This window comes from Gobio gobio, assembly GCF_949357685.1.
Source record: "Gobio gobio genome assembly, chromosome: 16".
Taxonomy (NCBI): Eukaryota; Metazoa; Chordata; class Actinopteri; order Cypriniformes; family Gobionidae; genus Gobio; species Gobio gobio.
Genome location: NC_137109.1, coordinates 22792858 through 22809880, shown reverse-complemented (window position 1 = coordinate 22809880; position 17023 = coordinate 22792858). Strand labels below are relative to the sequence as shown.

The 17023-nt window shown below is 38.2% G+C and overlaps 1 protein-coding gene across 1 annotated transcript in view; it reads right to left on the bottom strand.

Moving 5' to 3' along the window:
• The window catches only part of kif3a (kinesin family member 3A), a 44945-nt gene extending 28214 nt beyond the window's left edge, over window positions 1-16731 (bottom strand). Inside the window, exons 1-5 of the mRNA XM_079839861.1 lie at window positions 16570-16731; window positions 4729-5011; window positions 4484-4628; window positions 4306-4390; window positions 797-902 (exon numbers count right to left, since the gene is read on the bottom strand). Of these exons, the coding sequence (XP_079695987.1) occupies window positions 797-902; window positions 4306-4390; window positions 4484-4628; window positions 4729-5011; window positions 16570-16575 (625 nt within the window). The 5' untranslated portion in view covers window positions 16576-16731. The remainder of the gene's footprint in view (window positions 1-796; window positions 903-4305; window positions 4391-4483; window positions 4629-4728; window positions 5012-16569) is intronic.
• Between the last annotated feature and the right edge of the window lie 292 nt (window positions 16732-17023).

The following is a 17023-nucleotide window of genomic DNA, read 5'->3' as shown; positions in this document are numbered from 1 at the left end:
TTGTGTGTTTTGAGGCCTTAATTTAAAAAAAAACAAATTTAGTTTTTCAAAAACCACGCATAAACGTTATTCTCTCAAAAACAGCCCCAAAACAGCTCAGACTTCTAGGGGTTAAAATCCACTATCGATTGACCTCTAAATTGGATCATTGAAGGTCAGCAGCAAAGTCATTGGTTCATCAAGTGAGATTAAATACATAAAGTATATTGGTATTATATAACACTTAATTAGTTTGCGTAATATTCAGTTTGCATTTCACTGTTTTAATATTTTTTTTAAGGAATACTGAGTCTGAATTTTGTGCAAGTAAAAGCATGCACACATTTAGTCTAGAACTACAATAACATGTTTACACAGAGCACACAACGCCTCTGCAGTTACTCCTGATTTCTCTCAATACAAGGACAGGAAAGCTCAAGGTCAATAAATGGGAAAACGAAGTAACTTGTGTACTTGTTTGAAAAAGTAACTCAGATATTTTGTTGTAAATGTAAAAGTAATGTGTTACTTTATTAGTTACTTACGTAATCTGATTACATAACTCACATTACTTGTAATGCGTTACCCCAAACATAGATTATAATGAATTACTCAAATAATTTTTTGCAACAAATAAAGAAACAAAGCAGTCATCCATGCTCATGGCAAAACATGCCCACATAAATATTACATATTGATACCCATATTTAAGGTCTATTTTAAAGACTTTCCTGATGTAACTCTAAATATTACTTTACTTTCTCAAAACAAGTTAGTATGCTTCATTTATTTAATAAAATAATTCAAATATACTCACGGTTTTTGTGTCCAAGGGTCATAATCCGGTCCATATCGTCAGCATTGTTTACCACATATCCAGAAAGATCCTTGATATAAACTCCTACATCAGGCCTCTCCTTGACCTGTATTTTGAGTTTAGCATTATTATTCTGGCCTTCACAATTCTGAATTTAAGTTGCACAACAAATTGCCAAATTTTAATGACAATTGTAGTTAGAAGTCAGACTTCCTCAAAAACGACGAGGCTTATATTCATAAGGTTACACTACCATTCAAAAGTTTGGGGTCTGTTTTTTTAAAAAAAAAATTGAAAAAAATTAATATATTCAATCATCAAGAATGCATTAAATTGATCAAAAGTCACAGTAAAGACATTTAGAATGTTACAAAAGATTAAAGTGGGGTAAGTGTCATTTCAAAACTGCTTTAGTAAAGTGTCTCAGGCCGTGGACCAAAACAAACTTGTAGCCAATCAGCAGTAAGGCGTGTCAACTAATGATGGGGAAAAGAGAGCGCTCAGTGCATGTCATTTTCAAAATACACGACACAGGACGGACATTAGCCGATCGACGACAGAAAGAGAGAGATGGCAGATAAAAAAACATGTGGAAAATGTCTAAGGAACAAAAGAAGGCTTACAGTCAGGCAAGAAGTATCAGCTTTCCAGCGCTGGAGAGAACTCAAGGAGTGCTAATGGTGCGTTCACACCGGACGAGATTCGCGCAAGTGATTTACATGTTAAGTCAATGCAGAGACGCGAAATGGCATTCTGCGGCGTGATTCGCGCGATTGAGGCGGCGAGATTCGCGCGATTGAGGCGGCGAGATTTGCGCAATTGAGGCGGCGCGAAGGACGCGAATTGAGCGTTTTGAACGCGCGAATTGAGCTTAACTGACTAATATAGCCTAAAAATATAAAGTAATGAAACTTATCTTTGCCCTCAGCCTAAACGATTTGCCAGGGAACAAATTATAGATCCATGAGACCAAATATCGGCCGTTACAAGATGAATTATAGCTCGAGACACACCACAGAGACATCAGAGCTAGCGGCAGACGGCAGAAGGACTGGCCGAGGAAAGGTTGCCCTCGCCGGCTTTGACGTGCCCTGAGCGCCGCTGTCTGCTGGAGCTCACAACTCCAAACACGGCAGATAAAATGTTCAAATAGGCACTGTTTATATAAATAAACCACAGATTTGAGCTTTAAACAACAACATTATCGACTGAAAAAGTCTTAAAACTACGTTTTATCACACATTAACAGTAGATTTTAACAAAAAAAAGACATGTAAACACAGCCCATGTCAGCCATTTCTCAACGAGACGAGTTGCTGGCGGAAGCCCAGCCCATGACGTGAATTTGCGTCTGTTGTGCAGTGAATGTCACGCGCGATTCGCACGAGTAAACTCAAAATGTACACGCGTCCACCTTCGCGCGATTAGCGTGAATTATTTGCGCGAATCGCGTCCGGTGTGAACGCCACATAAGGCCTGCAATCGGACGCCGAGGTTGCTCTATTTCTTCTCAACATTGGGAAGTAACATTGGTTTTGTTTTGTTTCACAGAACTAATATATGCTGGCTTTTGCTTGAATATGCTCATGTGTCATGTTCGCTTGTTTGTCCATTTGCAATCGTATCGTCGTTCATTTCAGCGATGAGAAAGACCCATTCATTTCCACATCCTATAACGTTAAACCACTGTCTGTTTCAAGCGTCAGCTCGCAATGTGTCCGATAAGTAAGACAATAAACTCCTAATATATATGGGTTTCCTTTGGTTCCTCTTTTCGTGATCGATATAACCCTCTAATCCTGTCATAATTGTAATATGTTTGTTAGTTGGTCTGTCGTGCTCGTGCTATCGAGTTGTTCATGAGAACTGTGTTTGTGTTTTTGGGATGCAAGACATGACTTTCTCACTGAACATTCGACCCGCCATAGTCGTTGCTTGGGTTACGTACGTATGTGTGGGGCAGAGCTATCAATATAGGGGCATGTTAATTTTGGTGATTTGAAATATCAACATTACATTTTTTAAATAAATGATGTATCATTCGAACTTTCAATTAAATCCCAAAATCATGAAAAAATTTAATAGTTTCCACAAAAAGAAAATTCTCAACATTGATAATAAGAAGGGCCCTATTTTAACGATCTAAGCACATGGTCTAAACCGCACGGCACAAGTGCACTTAGGGTGTGTACGAATCCACTTTTGCTAGTTTAACGACGGGAAAAATGGTCAGTGTGCCCGGCGCGTGGTCTAAAAGGGTTGTACCTATTCTCTTAATGATTAAGTGTGTTTTGGGCATAACATGCAATAAACCAATCAGAGTCTCATCTCTCCCATTCCCTTTAAAAGCCAGTTGCGCTTGCACCATGGCGGATCCGCTATTTACATGTGGGAATATAGACACCCTCTACCTGACAAGTCAGTTATGTGTGTATTGCAATGACTGGTTAAAAATGTAGCCAATTTAATTCGTCATTACTGCAAATAGTTAATTCTGATACATGCAATGACTATCCATTATGACATGTAGGCATTTTTTATTAATTATTTATTATTTTTAATATTTAAAAATGTTTGTGTGCTGCTGCATCCCTGTGTGTGTAATAAGCAGAGTGTCAAGCGTTGTGCACCCACTTATAGGTGCTTATTAATAACAGGCCCTTTAAATAACAAAAAATACTGCGCTATTGACTTTAGACCAGGTTTTTGTTGGTCAATCGCGCATTTGTTTTCAGTTGCCTCAAAATCGCAACGCGCCAACAATGCACCTGAACACACCTCGTTTTCAGACCAGCACGCCCATGGGTGGACATTTGGGCGCAAATGCATTTGCTATTTAAACAATGTGGCGCAGGACGTGAAAATGATAACTGTGTTACAATGAAACTAGCAAAAAACATTTGGCGCCGCATTGTGCCAGTTGTATGATAGGGCCCATAAATACATAAATGTCAAATAAATGCAGCCTTGGTGAACATAAAATTTTAAATAAGGCTAATTTCAAAAACATTCAAAATCTTACGACCCCAAACTTTTGAATGGTAGTGTATGTAGTTATTTATATAAGCCAGTGTTTGTTGCCACTAATTGTGAAGAAAAATCTGCAGAACTAGACTGTATTAATTATGGTAAATATGGTCAAATGTGTTAACAGAGATGAAAGTATGACAGTACATTCCAATGTGTAGCTGAAATCATTATCAAATTAAATAAAAATATCGAAAATTATTTAACAAACAAACCAGCACAGAGTGTGTAATCATAACTATTAAAGTAATTCTTCTGTTTGATGTATTTAAATTCAGTGGAAATGTGTGCCGTTTTCTGTAGAATTGTGTGGGGGCAGATTTCATGCGGATGTAAGCATTAGTCGAGTGCTTCATGACCTATATTTGGAGTGTCAGATTAATGACACACCTATAAGTGCAGTGCTGGGGGACCCCCAGAATCAGGACTGACAAAACACTGTCATCTCAACCTCTCAACTTTCATATATGCTGATGTCTCACCTCCAGCCTCTGCAACTGGTCCTTTCCTAACAGATCTCTCACCTCCTCATTGTAGATTTCCAAATAGGAAACTCTTACCAGAAACCTGTGGTCAGGTAACACACGTCATCAAATCTTTGATAACGTTAGAAGATAGATCATAATCAACATGACAAATCATGAGAATCCCCGTTCTCACCTGGTGTCTCCTTCTGCTTTTGCAATGTGGCCAAATACATGAGCAAATGAATTCGGAATGATGCCTCTGAGTTCAGGCACTGCCCTGACACCCTCCATGGTGAACGTTTTCCCTGTGCCTGTCTGACCGTATGCAAATATGGTTCCTGAAAAAACAAATTAATCATCATGATGTTCGCAAAAATAGCCAAATAGATAAAAATGTGACAATATATGGCAGAAATATTTATATAGTCTTTTACTTACCATTGTAACCCTCTAATACCGAGTCAATGATGGGCCGAGCTGTTAAATTATACACATCCAGCTGTTTGCTATCTGGGCTGAACACTGTGTCGAAGGTGAACGTCTTTGGCGGCTCACTAGATATATCAAGTTTGTTCACAGTAATGGTTCCTCGAATCTCGTCCACAGTGACGGCCTGCTTGTGTGCCATCATCTTCTCCTTCTCGTTGAGGGGTCGACATCTCACCACCACCTTCACATTATCGCTCACCTCCATCTTCTCTGGTTTATCCAGCTTATTACTCTGTACAAATACAAAGCAGTTTAAAAATATTATGGCATGACTAATGTGTTTGTCAGCACAATGGAACTCGGACATAAAATTGTGGAAATTCATCAAAATAAACAGAGCAATTCCAAAAGGTGCGAGGACACAATTGTTTTTGTGTGATTGGAATCGATTTTATAAAATCAAAACTAGGAGTAAAATAAACAGACAATTCTGTATTCACGCCTTGTTGGAATTACAATCATTTTTATTTCATTTCTGTGTAAAGCACTTTGAATTGCCACGGTGTATGAAATGTGCTATACAAATAAACTTGCCTTGCCTTGCCTAATTACGGGATTCTGACTTGTAAAAAGCGATAAGGCCAGTTCACACCGAGGACATTAACTATAAAGATAACATTAAAGATATAATTCTAAAAATCTTTCTTAATATTAAAGAATAGCATAGTTCACACCACAGCTATAACAATAACAGCACAGAGAAACAATATCATTAGAATCACTTACAGAATCATTTTTTGCAGCTGATGAACGATAAAAACATTGAAAGCCAATCAGAATCCATCCTGCTATAATACTTTTGGGTACAATTAGGGCTGCACGATTTGGGGAAAATATCTAATTGCGATTATTCTGGTTAAAATTGCGATTGCGATTTAAAATGCGATTCTTTTATTTAAATTTTTTACAAATGCATTTTAAAATGTACAAATACATTAATATGACTAATAATAATTATCATTACGATATATATTTAACAAAATAAGAAATATTACTATTACAATAACATTTACTATTACAATAACAAAAATAGACTATTTAAGAATAATTATAACAATATAATAATAATAATAATAATAATAATAATTATATTTTACAGAAAACTTTTTACAAAAAAACTGCTGGGTTACCTGTTAATATGCAGACAGTCTATGACTAAAAATCATTAGAAAGGTGTAAGGATTTATTGTAAAAAAAATTATTATTATTATACAAATCTGTGCTTTTTATCTGTGATATCAATTTCTTAAAGTCTATGTCTTTAATACGAAATATGAGCCTCTTATGCATGCCCACTGTGGGGATTAAAACTCCTGTACATTGAAGAAAAACACATGGGTTGTCATATAAATTTATTTAGAGAGAAGTATTATTTTCTTATTTTTTTGCCCAAAAGTTTCATTCATACTGGAAGCCAGAGGGCGCCCTCGAGCAGAAACTCCACATTTCCCTCAGAAAAGTAATAGCTTTCAGGAAATCTCTAATGTGAAGCTATAAGTTAGCAGAGCTGAATAAAAAAGATAGAAACACTTTGATTAAATATGACGACAATAAACACGACTGCATCAAGATATGGTGTATTTGAGTTCTTCAAGCCTTCTCGGGTATTTTCATCATAATAACGTATGCCACATCAGCTCACAAACACTCGACTGACGATATGAAGTGAGTTAAAACGTGTTATTAAATGTTGTATTTTGTTGGACAACATATTACTAGTTTGTGAAGATGTTTGAAGTTGTTTTTTCAAGCGCACGTTATAATAAGCGACTCAAACTCGCAGTGATTTCAGACGGAGCAGCGTATGCTATTGATCACAGAGCCGCTCTTCACTAACACGCTGGGCATTTATTATTTCATTAAAATCGCAGCCTTTGCGCTGTCATAAATCACACATAAGCCAAATCACAACTGCGGTTCGATTTTGATTAATCTTGCAGCCCTAGGTACAATACTATTGGGTAAACTGGCTATGCGCGATATCGCACAGACCAAAACAAAAACAGATATTCCGACACAGAACGCACATTTCAAAGTCTGATAACTGGCTATAGCTTAGTTTTTCTGAGAATATTTCTTAAATATCTGCAAACATATTATGGTATTTGTAGGCTTTAGTAAAGTGAAAAACTTACATACAGCACCTTTAAGGCAATTACAACATGGTGTAAACGCAGCATATGACTGCCACTTTGTTGTGGCATTATTTCTAACAATTTTGTCCTTAATAAAGTTTCCAAATAACGTTTTTGGGTATGTTTACTGAGTGCTGCAGGGATAAGGTTAAAATGCAGAAGCCTAATTTGTCACTGGTTTTATAATGGGGTTTTTTTAATTCATGAGTACAATAAGGTCTGTGGTAAATGTAAATTTGTGTAAATTTGTTCTACAATGTAAACTGCACAAGCAAACTCCCCAAACATTCTTATCTAGTTTAAAACATTTTTGATATGGGTGTGCATAATTTACGTTGTAGAGTAAACCATTCAACTATCACAAATATTTTACTCGCAAGTAATAAACTTCATTAAAGCTGCGAGCAGCGATGACGGGCCCAAGCCGGTGGCACCGCCACGCCGGTGGCATCAGCTTAACTGTGCACAGCAGGCAATAGGCATTTAAAATTGGAAAAACTAAAAGGACTATGTCAAAGTCATCTGAATTCACCACATTAACTGCAGCAGTTGGTGCTGCTATGACAACGAACCACAACAGCCACATCTATGAGATCAATTAAATTTAAATTAATTTCATGTCAGATGATGTCAAAGGTCAAATTAGAATGAGTTCACAATACCATTCAAATGCTGATGTTGTATTATCCTAACATTTCTCTTCATGTGTTTTTGACCTACCTTAGCTACCGTTTGTGCACCAATCTTATGCACCATAAAGCGTGCTTTCATTTCAATATGGGTGGTCCAATAAAAAAATTTTTATAAAAAATTTTATAAATTGAGCCAAATCACAGTAAAATGCAAAGATGATTTTAATATCAGTGTCAGGTAAGAGTAAGATGCGTGTCTACATTTTATGGAAGTTTATTATAAATAGCCACTTTTATAAAATCATGTGAAATTTATGTTTTAATACATTTATATTATATCAGTAAATAATTAATTTAAAGACATGTGCATCATACGTGATCTTGGCAAACACATCACATGACGTTTTTATTTCAAGTGATAGTTATTTGTGATAGCCTATATGAAAGGGTTAAATTATGATCAAGAGAGAAAGTCACACACACACACACACACACACACACACACACACACACACACACACACAATGATAGAGTGAGAGTGAGGGGGAGGGGAAGGACTGAGAGAAAGGCACACACACAAACTCACAGGGTGAGAGAGAGACCCCCCCCCCACACACACACACACACACACAGATAGAGAGGGGGAAGGGGAAAGACAGGCAGATGGCATTCCATAGACTTAATGGTTTGTATACTGTACAAACTGTACATTCTATCCCCCTACACTACCCCTAAGCCTACATATCGCACACACACACACACACACACCATAGCTGTCAACCCTCCCGTTTTTTCCGGGTTTCTCACGTATTTTAGCTCTTTTCCCGCTGTCTTCCCGTTTTAGTATTTTCCCGTAAAATATCCCGTATTTTTACGTTCTGATTGTGTTAACTCAGAACACGCAACTATCTGGTTTAGTGCCAGAAGACGCGAATGAGAAGTCGCGCGCACTGTGAGAAAATTTTCCGTGCACTCATCCGAGAGCGCGCACACGTCTCTCAGCGCGCAAATATTGAGTTCTCTTTCAAGTCTTGCTCTTGAATGGACAAACTCACGCAAAAAGTATGTCAACATATTGATGAGTATTCTAGCAGACATAGTCTGTATATGGCTTAAGTAAACTTTATACAGTCCAGAAAAGACGACGCATATCCGAGGTCTTAAAGGGGCAGTAGCCTTTACTGCTGTCTGTTTAATGTCAAACAAAAGACAAGGGCATCACTCACTGCTCTTGATTGAATAACTTTTGTAAGTTTAATAGGATTAATCTTTAATTTATACAGTCATATATGCAATGTTATTTTACATTTGATCAATTTCTGTAGGCCTACCTGAAAACTAATGTTAGACATACCTGAAAAACCTGAAAAGCATAGTTTATTTTATTAGTATCTTTGCTCAATAGTATTTATTTGTGCTGCTGCTTGTATTTAAATGATTTGTTCTTATTATTTTCTTTTGTTTTATTTGACAGTAGTCCTTTTTTCCCTGAACATAGCAAATACTGAACCGTACCGAAACGGTGAACCTTAAACCGTGATACAAACCGAACCGTGAGCAATCTGTACCGTTACACCCCTAGCGTAACGTATGATAAAATGACTGATAAAAGGTTGGGAAACACTGGCTTAGGCTACTATCGAAGAAGAAGAAGACAGTTGCAGCCGCGGTTGGGAGGAAGAGGGAAAAAGTAGCGGGAAGTAAACTTCAAGGAGAGTATAGTAATAATAAATGATAATAAATGGAATAAATAAATAAATGAAAATAATAAATGTTATATTTACCCATGGCCTTCCCTGTTATACAGAAATGTAATAGTTATCAAACCTTCCTTAACTGTATAAATAATAAATGAAATATAGATGAATCATCATTAAAGCTACAATTTTCTCTGTTCCCGTTGTTCTTTGATGAACATTAATGACAGGCTGACTCCACAAAATGACTCTAATTTGCCTCTTTGAAAAATAATTCTCTAATTTAACCTTATTACTATACTAATTGTAATATAAATAATACAAATATTAGAAGAAAAATATTTTAAGTGGTCATTATTGACAAGAAATATTGCACAACTAGTATTTAGTACCAAAAGATCTCCTCAAAATATTCAATAAATATTATTGAACTAAAATATAGAACATTTATTTAATTGAAAAATAGTTAAGGTGTATGGTCACATTTGACCATCAATTAGTATGAGTATGACCAATTAGTATGGAATACCTGAAGGCTAAGTACAATAAAAAACATTAACATTAATGTTAACATTGTTGCATTACTCTCCATTATAAAACGATCCTGTATGGTTGATGTAATAATCAATGCACACTATGCTGTACTGTTTACCAAAACTTGCTGCAAACCCCTGTAAAGTGGAGCTGTTGTGTATCAAGCCATTCAAATGTATTGACACAGCGCTAGAAGTATTGAGATTTCTGTGAAGCACGACTGCGCGCGCCGCCGGGAGATAATAGAGCATGTCGCAACTCCGTATGGTTTTTCAACACTCTGGCTTTAACTGTTATGCCATATTAGCGCCAAAACGCTATTTATTGTTTGAATTTCGCATTAAAACTTTAAAAAATGTAAAAGCTTAGACATTGTTTAATATCAAAAGCAGGTTTGGCAATTTGGCGTGAGATTAAGTTGGGCAGCGTGAGAGCGTGAGACAGAGCCTGAAAGCGTGAGTGTCACGCCAAATGCGTGAGAGTTGGCAACCCTAGGCAAAAGAGAACTCGATGTGAGCAGGAAACTGACGCGAGTCTATCTATGCATCGAGTGTGTGTGTGTGTGTGTGTGTGTGTGTGTGTGTGTGTGTGTGTGTGTGTGTGTGTGTGTGTGTCAGTGTCCCTTGAATAGCTGACATGAGACGCATCCACACAGACAGGACACTGACACACACACATACACATACACACACACACAGACAGGACACACACACACACACACACACACACACACACAGACAGGACACTAACACACACACAGACAGGACACTGGCATACAGCGCGCTCTCTTGTGTCTTGTCGCGCTTGGAAGCATTTACATGAATAGGAGCGTGATCATGTAACGCTAAGCAAAAATGGATATAAAAACGGATGCTGTGTTATTTGCGTTACATATTTTTAATGCGTTAAGCTTCCGTTTCACGTTGACCGAGTTTGGTGGAGATTGAATAAATCACCTACGAGGAGAACGTAAAAACTCAGACCCTGAATTAAACAAATATTCACGTTCAAACAAAAACTTTCTGTGAAAAAAAGACACTTATAAACAGACACTTGTAGAAAATAATGTGAATTTTTTTTAAAAATAAATTTGAACTATGTCAGTAAATAATGAATTTAAAGACAAATGTGTCAAAAGTGATCTTTGCAAACACAGCACATGACCTTCTGTAAAGCACATGTATAGAAAACACACTCACACTCCTCTGTTTTAAAAAAAGAGTTCTGTCTGAATGAGTACATGAAATCACGGCTGTCAGATGATAAGAATTGTAACTCAAATGTGATTTAGAAAATGAGTTCTGTAGTGATATAGTGTCATAGTTCATGTCCACATTAACCACTACGTTGTAATACCAATAGCCATGTCATCATACACATTTGTGTCCTCATAAATCACATAAGCAAGCACAGAGAGAGAGAGAGAGAGAGAGAGAAAGGGAGTTTCAAAAATAATACAACACTGCCCCCTTTTGGTGATAGAGGGGAGGGCACACAAACAGTCAAAAACATTATTAAACTTTGACATGTTGCCATGGCAGCATTATTTGAAATATCAGGAATTCATTCATATGTCTCTATCTGTCATGTTTTCACATTATACTGATGAAGTTTGAAGTCAATCGTGTGAAAATAAGATGGTGATTCAAAGCATTTTTGAAAGTGACACACTTCCTGCTGCCAGTTGGTGGCGCTATAACTTTGACTCACAAAAGTCATATCCATGTGATCGGCCTCTTACAACGAACACACAGCTGAAGTTTCATCCAAATCAGTCAATGTTTGCACAAGTTATTACACACTTCCTGTTTCCCTTTTCTCGCCATAAATTCGTTGCTTCGCCACGGCCAAACCATTTGAGATATCAAAAATCCGCTCGCAATTTAGCATCCTGGATATGTTCTCCTCATGCTGACCGAGTTTGGCGATGATCGAAACAATGGCCTCGGAGGAGTATATTAAATTCCAGAGCATGGGTTTTCCGAACAACCGATTATAGCTCACTTCCTGTTGGGCTGACGCATAACTATGAGCACGAAAGTTGTTTGGCCCGATGAGGTCTATATGTGTACCGAGTTTCATACATGTACGTGCAAGTGTGTTTGATATATGGACCAAGTTTTCAGACCCCACTTAAGGGGGCGCTGTCGAGCCCCCCTGCCACGCCCGGGTACCAGCTTCAGCCCGGCTCTGATGGCCGCGCATTCCGATGCCTGTGCGAAGTTTCAAGAGTTTTCGAGCATGTTAAGTGCCCCAAAAGTACCCGAGAAGTCGGAAAAAAAAGAAAAAAAAAAAAAAAGAAAAAAAAACAAAGAATAATCTGAGGAAGAACAATAGGGCTCTGCGCCCTTTCAGGGCTTGGGCCCTAATTATAAAACCCCATAGGAAAATCTCAAGAGAACCAGAGGCACATTAGTCTTGCTGGTTTGGACGTCATCCCTACACCCCAGTATTGTCAATTCTAAGTAACCTTTGATACATGTCAAAGTATTATTGTCTTTATGTTGGATTTAATAAAAATGTTGGTTACACTTTATAAAATGTAGGGCAGCCCCCAAATAGTCGACTAGAAGAGGATTGGTTGACCAAATTTGGAATAGTTAGTTAGTTAGTTAAAAAAGAAACCTCCACAGGAAGTGGCGAAATCACACAGGAAATCCAAAGATTCCCCTATCATTCATCAACCTCAAATATGGTTTATCACTTGAAACATGTTAGTAGTAGCAACTTCACGAGTCTGGTCACTCTAACGTTAACCTAGATAAATGTGCACGATTATTAGGCTCACATCCAAGTGTCTGTGCAGAGACTGAGAGCATGCTTTTGGTCATACGGAAAAGAGTAATGCAAATTGTAAACTTTTATTTGTGTAAACTTACAATAACAACAACACGTTGTGCTTTTGTAAAATAACAGAAGCAATCGGGATGCACTTTCTGGTCTCGGTCAGAGTGAATTTGAGCACGTCGCAAAAACGGACCGAAACTCAGTGTATACTTGCCTCACAGACTTGAAAAATATCTATGGAAAGCTTGAAATGTCTACTTTTAAAACCAAGAAAACATGTCTCCTCCTGCTTTTTCACGACACATTAATAATAATTACTTTTGTCTGTGTGCTGTGGCATGCTTTATGTGTGCATTTGAGTGCTGACAGGCAATGCATTAAATATAGGCAATTAAAGGCTTATTATTATGATTTATGGCTTATTAATATAAATACGCAATTAGTCGACTAATTGCTTAAATTCACAGATAATCTTGAGTTAACGTATAATTCATGAAGAAATAAACCATTCATAAATGATCGCCGCATCAGCAACTCATAAAGAGTCTATCTGATTAATAGATTAAGTCATATAAGAATTGCTATTAATTAAATGTGTCATCGTGGATTAATTCCATATTAATATCTAGTATTAACTAATAGTGTAAATTAGTGTTTATAAAACGAATAGTTCTGGTCCTTGATTCTGATTGGTTGAGCCAGCCAGGTTTCGAAGCCATCGTAAATTACTCCAAAAACATACCCCTGTGACCTCATTACATAAATATTATTTGTTATTATAGCCATTTTATTAAAGCAATAAGCCCACGAAGAGGTGGTTAACAGTGAATTTAGAACAGCTAAGGCTGTTTTAGGCCCCCCGCATCATGTGCTGCGTTTACGCCATGTCGTAATTACCATAGTCTCGAGATGACAACACGTGACGTTCTATTCGGAGCTGTTCACGTACTCGGACTGGGAATTCTAAGGCAGGGCTTTCAGAAGCATACACTCGAGTGAAACAGCTATAAATGTGAGATTTTAGTAGCAAAACTTTAGTCATCCACAAGAGGGAGCAATTTGTCTATTCTCCCAGCTAATCGTTGGCTATGGTTACGGAAGATTTGGCGCAACTGAATTTGAGCAAAAACAAAATGGACGGGTGGCTTGTAAAAATCAAGAATACCAGAGATGATAAAACGGTTATACTGAATTAAAAACAAGCTCAGCCGTCACACTAAATTTGGTAAGCTGTTTATATTTTTAATGTTTCAGTTTAACTAATACCCTGTCCACACCGGACGCGAACGGCGTGATGCAACACACAAAATCCCTGACAGTAAACTGATGCCTCCTTCCATTTCTGACATACTCCAAAGCACCTGTGCTACTTTTGACACAAAGTGTGTAGACATCCTGAAGCTGCTCAATGGTTTTGTCCACTATATGCAGCATATTACGTAATATAGCAATGATGTTTGAACGTATCTAGTAATATATCAATGATGTTCGTGATGGGGGGGCGAGTGTGAAATGATGGCAGGTTTCCACAGAGCGGTACAATACAGTACAGTTCGGTATGGTGTGCAAATTTTGCCGTTTCCATTGTCAGAAGTTGTGAATGGTACCCTAATTCCGAACCGCACCTAACCACTTTTTTGGCACCCTTCCGTTGGGGTACCTAGTACTGTAGTCCGGTATTAAACGGTGGAGCTAGACTCACTGCAGAATGTTGATTGGTTGACAGAGAATTGTCACTTGCGTGTGCTTTTTCGACTATGTTTTTCCTTGCAGCCTTGGCTCAAACCAACCATGTCTTCTTGTTTCAAACAGCGGCATGCCGAGAAGCAAGAACAAGATCTGCTGTATGTAGTCCATTGTTGTTTACTGTGTCTCTTTCTTCTTCATGCGAGAATGACGTCGATCGCTACACCACGCCTATCAAAAGGGTACTGTTGGCGGTGGAAACCGGGGTTTACGGTCCCGAATCGTACTGTACTGAACTGAACCATACCGCACTGCGCCATTAGATAAAATGTAGGGGGGGGGGCCTTTTATGTCATAAAAGGTTGAAAACCCCTGTTCCAAGCAACACTATCAACACCTAAATGAATCGGTCATGGTAATTTTCTGAGAGCTCTTACTTGTACCACATCTTACAAGCTCTATGAGGACGTGAAAGCTTTTTACAAGTTGAAATCTCGTAATTACAGTAATTACAACATGGCATGTACGCACCTTTATTGCTTTAGTTCATTACCACAATGGGTCGAAGGAGCCATGCATTTCAACTTCCAGCCATCTGTTTTAAAGAATCATTAGCTAATGATTTGCAAATATATCAGTCTTCAGTGCTGCATGTACTATCACAGGCCAATTTAATAGGTACACCTGTTCAACTGCTCGTTAACACAAATATCTAATCAGCAAATCACATGGATTTGCATGTAGACATGGTCAAGACGATCTGCTGAAGTTCAAACTGAGCATCAGAATGGGGAAAAAAGATGATTTAAGTGATTTTGAACGTGGCAGACCATTAATGGTAACGGTCTGAAAAAGAGAAAATATCCAGCAGTTCTGTGGGCGAAAATGCCTAGTTTAGGCCAGAGGTCAGATGAGAATGACCAGACTGGGTTGACCTGATGGAAAGACAACAATAACTCAACCTCTCGTTACAACCGAAGTCTGTAGAAGAGCATCCCTGAACACACAACACGTCCAACCTTGAAGCAGATGGACAGCAGCAGAAGACACACCGGGTGACACTGGTAAGCTGAGAACAGGAATCTGAGCCAACAATTCACACAGGCTCACCAAAACTGGACAATAGAAGATTGGAAAACCGTTTCCTGGTCTCGATTTCTGCAGCGACATTCAGATGGTCGGGTCAGAATTTGGCATTAAACAACATGAAAGCATGGATCCATCCTGCCTTGTATCAACGGTTCAGGCTGGTAACGGTGATGTAATGATATTTTCTTGTATCAATTGATCATTGTTTAAATGCCACAACCAACCTGAGTATTGTTGCACAGAGTACCCATCTTCTGATGGCTACTTCCAGCAGGATAACGCACCATGTCACAAAGCTCAAATCATCTCAAACTGGTTTCTTGTACATGACAACAAGTTCATTATATGGCCACGTAGAGCACCTTTGGGATGTGGTGGAAAGGGAGATTTGCATCATGGATGTGGAGCCGACAAATCTGCAGCAACTGTGTGATACCGTCATGTCAATATGGACCAAAATCTCTGAGGACTATTTCCAGAACCTTGTTGAATATATACCACAAACAAGGCAAAATGGGCTCCAAATCGGTACTAGCAAGGTGTACTAATTATTAAAGTGGCCGGTGGGTGTATGTCCACTAGTTGACAAATAACTGAAACTGTTAAAGAGTTTTATAGGAGCTCATTTCCAAAAAGTCACAGAGCCAAAGGCACCCATATTTAAAGAAACGACCATTTGAGGTATTTTGGCGTGAACTATGGGTTTTCGTGTAATAGTAACCTTTATTGTAAAGGTCAACGGTTGTTGATGTCTTTGATAGGTGGGGTCAACGCTGTTGCTAAGCAGCGGATATGGTCGGCCTGTGTCGAGCTAACAGCTAAATTAAGACAACAAAAAGGCAAATCATCTTTTAAACGCAGAACATAACTAGTTAAGCGGTTTCTAAAATGAATCCAAACGTGAATCTGACTCTCTGAGAGATGTTTAACACTGTTAAAGCCCCTAAACTTGCTATGATGCTAATAACTAGCAGGCTGCTAGCTTGCTGTGCACAAAACCACTGTAACGTTAGTCATTAAAAAGGAAAAAATCGTCACATACGAATTAAATGCATAATAGAACTGAAAGATAACGGCATACGAGTGGTAGAAACGCTGTCAAATAACAGTCCGTGAATATTTGCATGAGATTCCGGTTGCAAAGCAAAGGAATGATGGGAAGGTGGGGCATAACAACACACATATTAACGTTACAGAGCGATAAATAAAGATAGGAAATTACAATCTTACCGGCATTTTAAGATGCGGATACGTGGCTCTTTATTAAGACTTTAATAAACGCGTTTTCTGTGGAATGATAACCGATGAGCTCATTCGGGTGGATGTTGTTTTTTTTCCAGCTCCAGTGCCGATCCCAACCTGCCCAGTGATGCCGCTGCGGTTACTGGACATGCGCGGCGGCGGGCGGCGATGCGCGCTCCTAAGATCACCCGGCTATTTACATATTTATGTATATCAATAATGTTTATCCGTCTTGACTCTTTCCCAATACAATAGCCATTTCATTAATTTATTTAACCGCATAGAATTAGTTCCATCATTTTGCCATCTGAATTGCTTTATTATTATTATCAGTCTCTGAATGATTTTTTGAGTGTCATGTTTCAGTTTGGATATTATTGAAATGGTAAACAGTTAATGTGTGTGTGTGTGTGTGTGTGTGTGTGTGTGTGTCTTGCAAAAA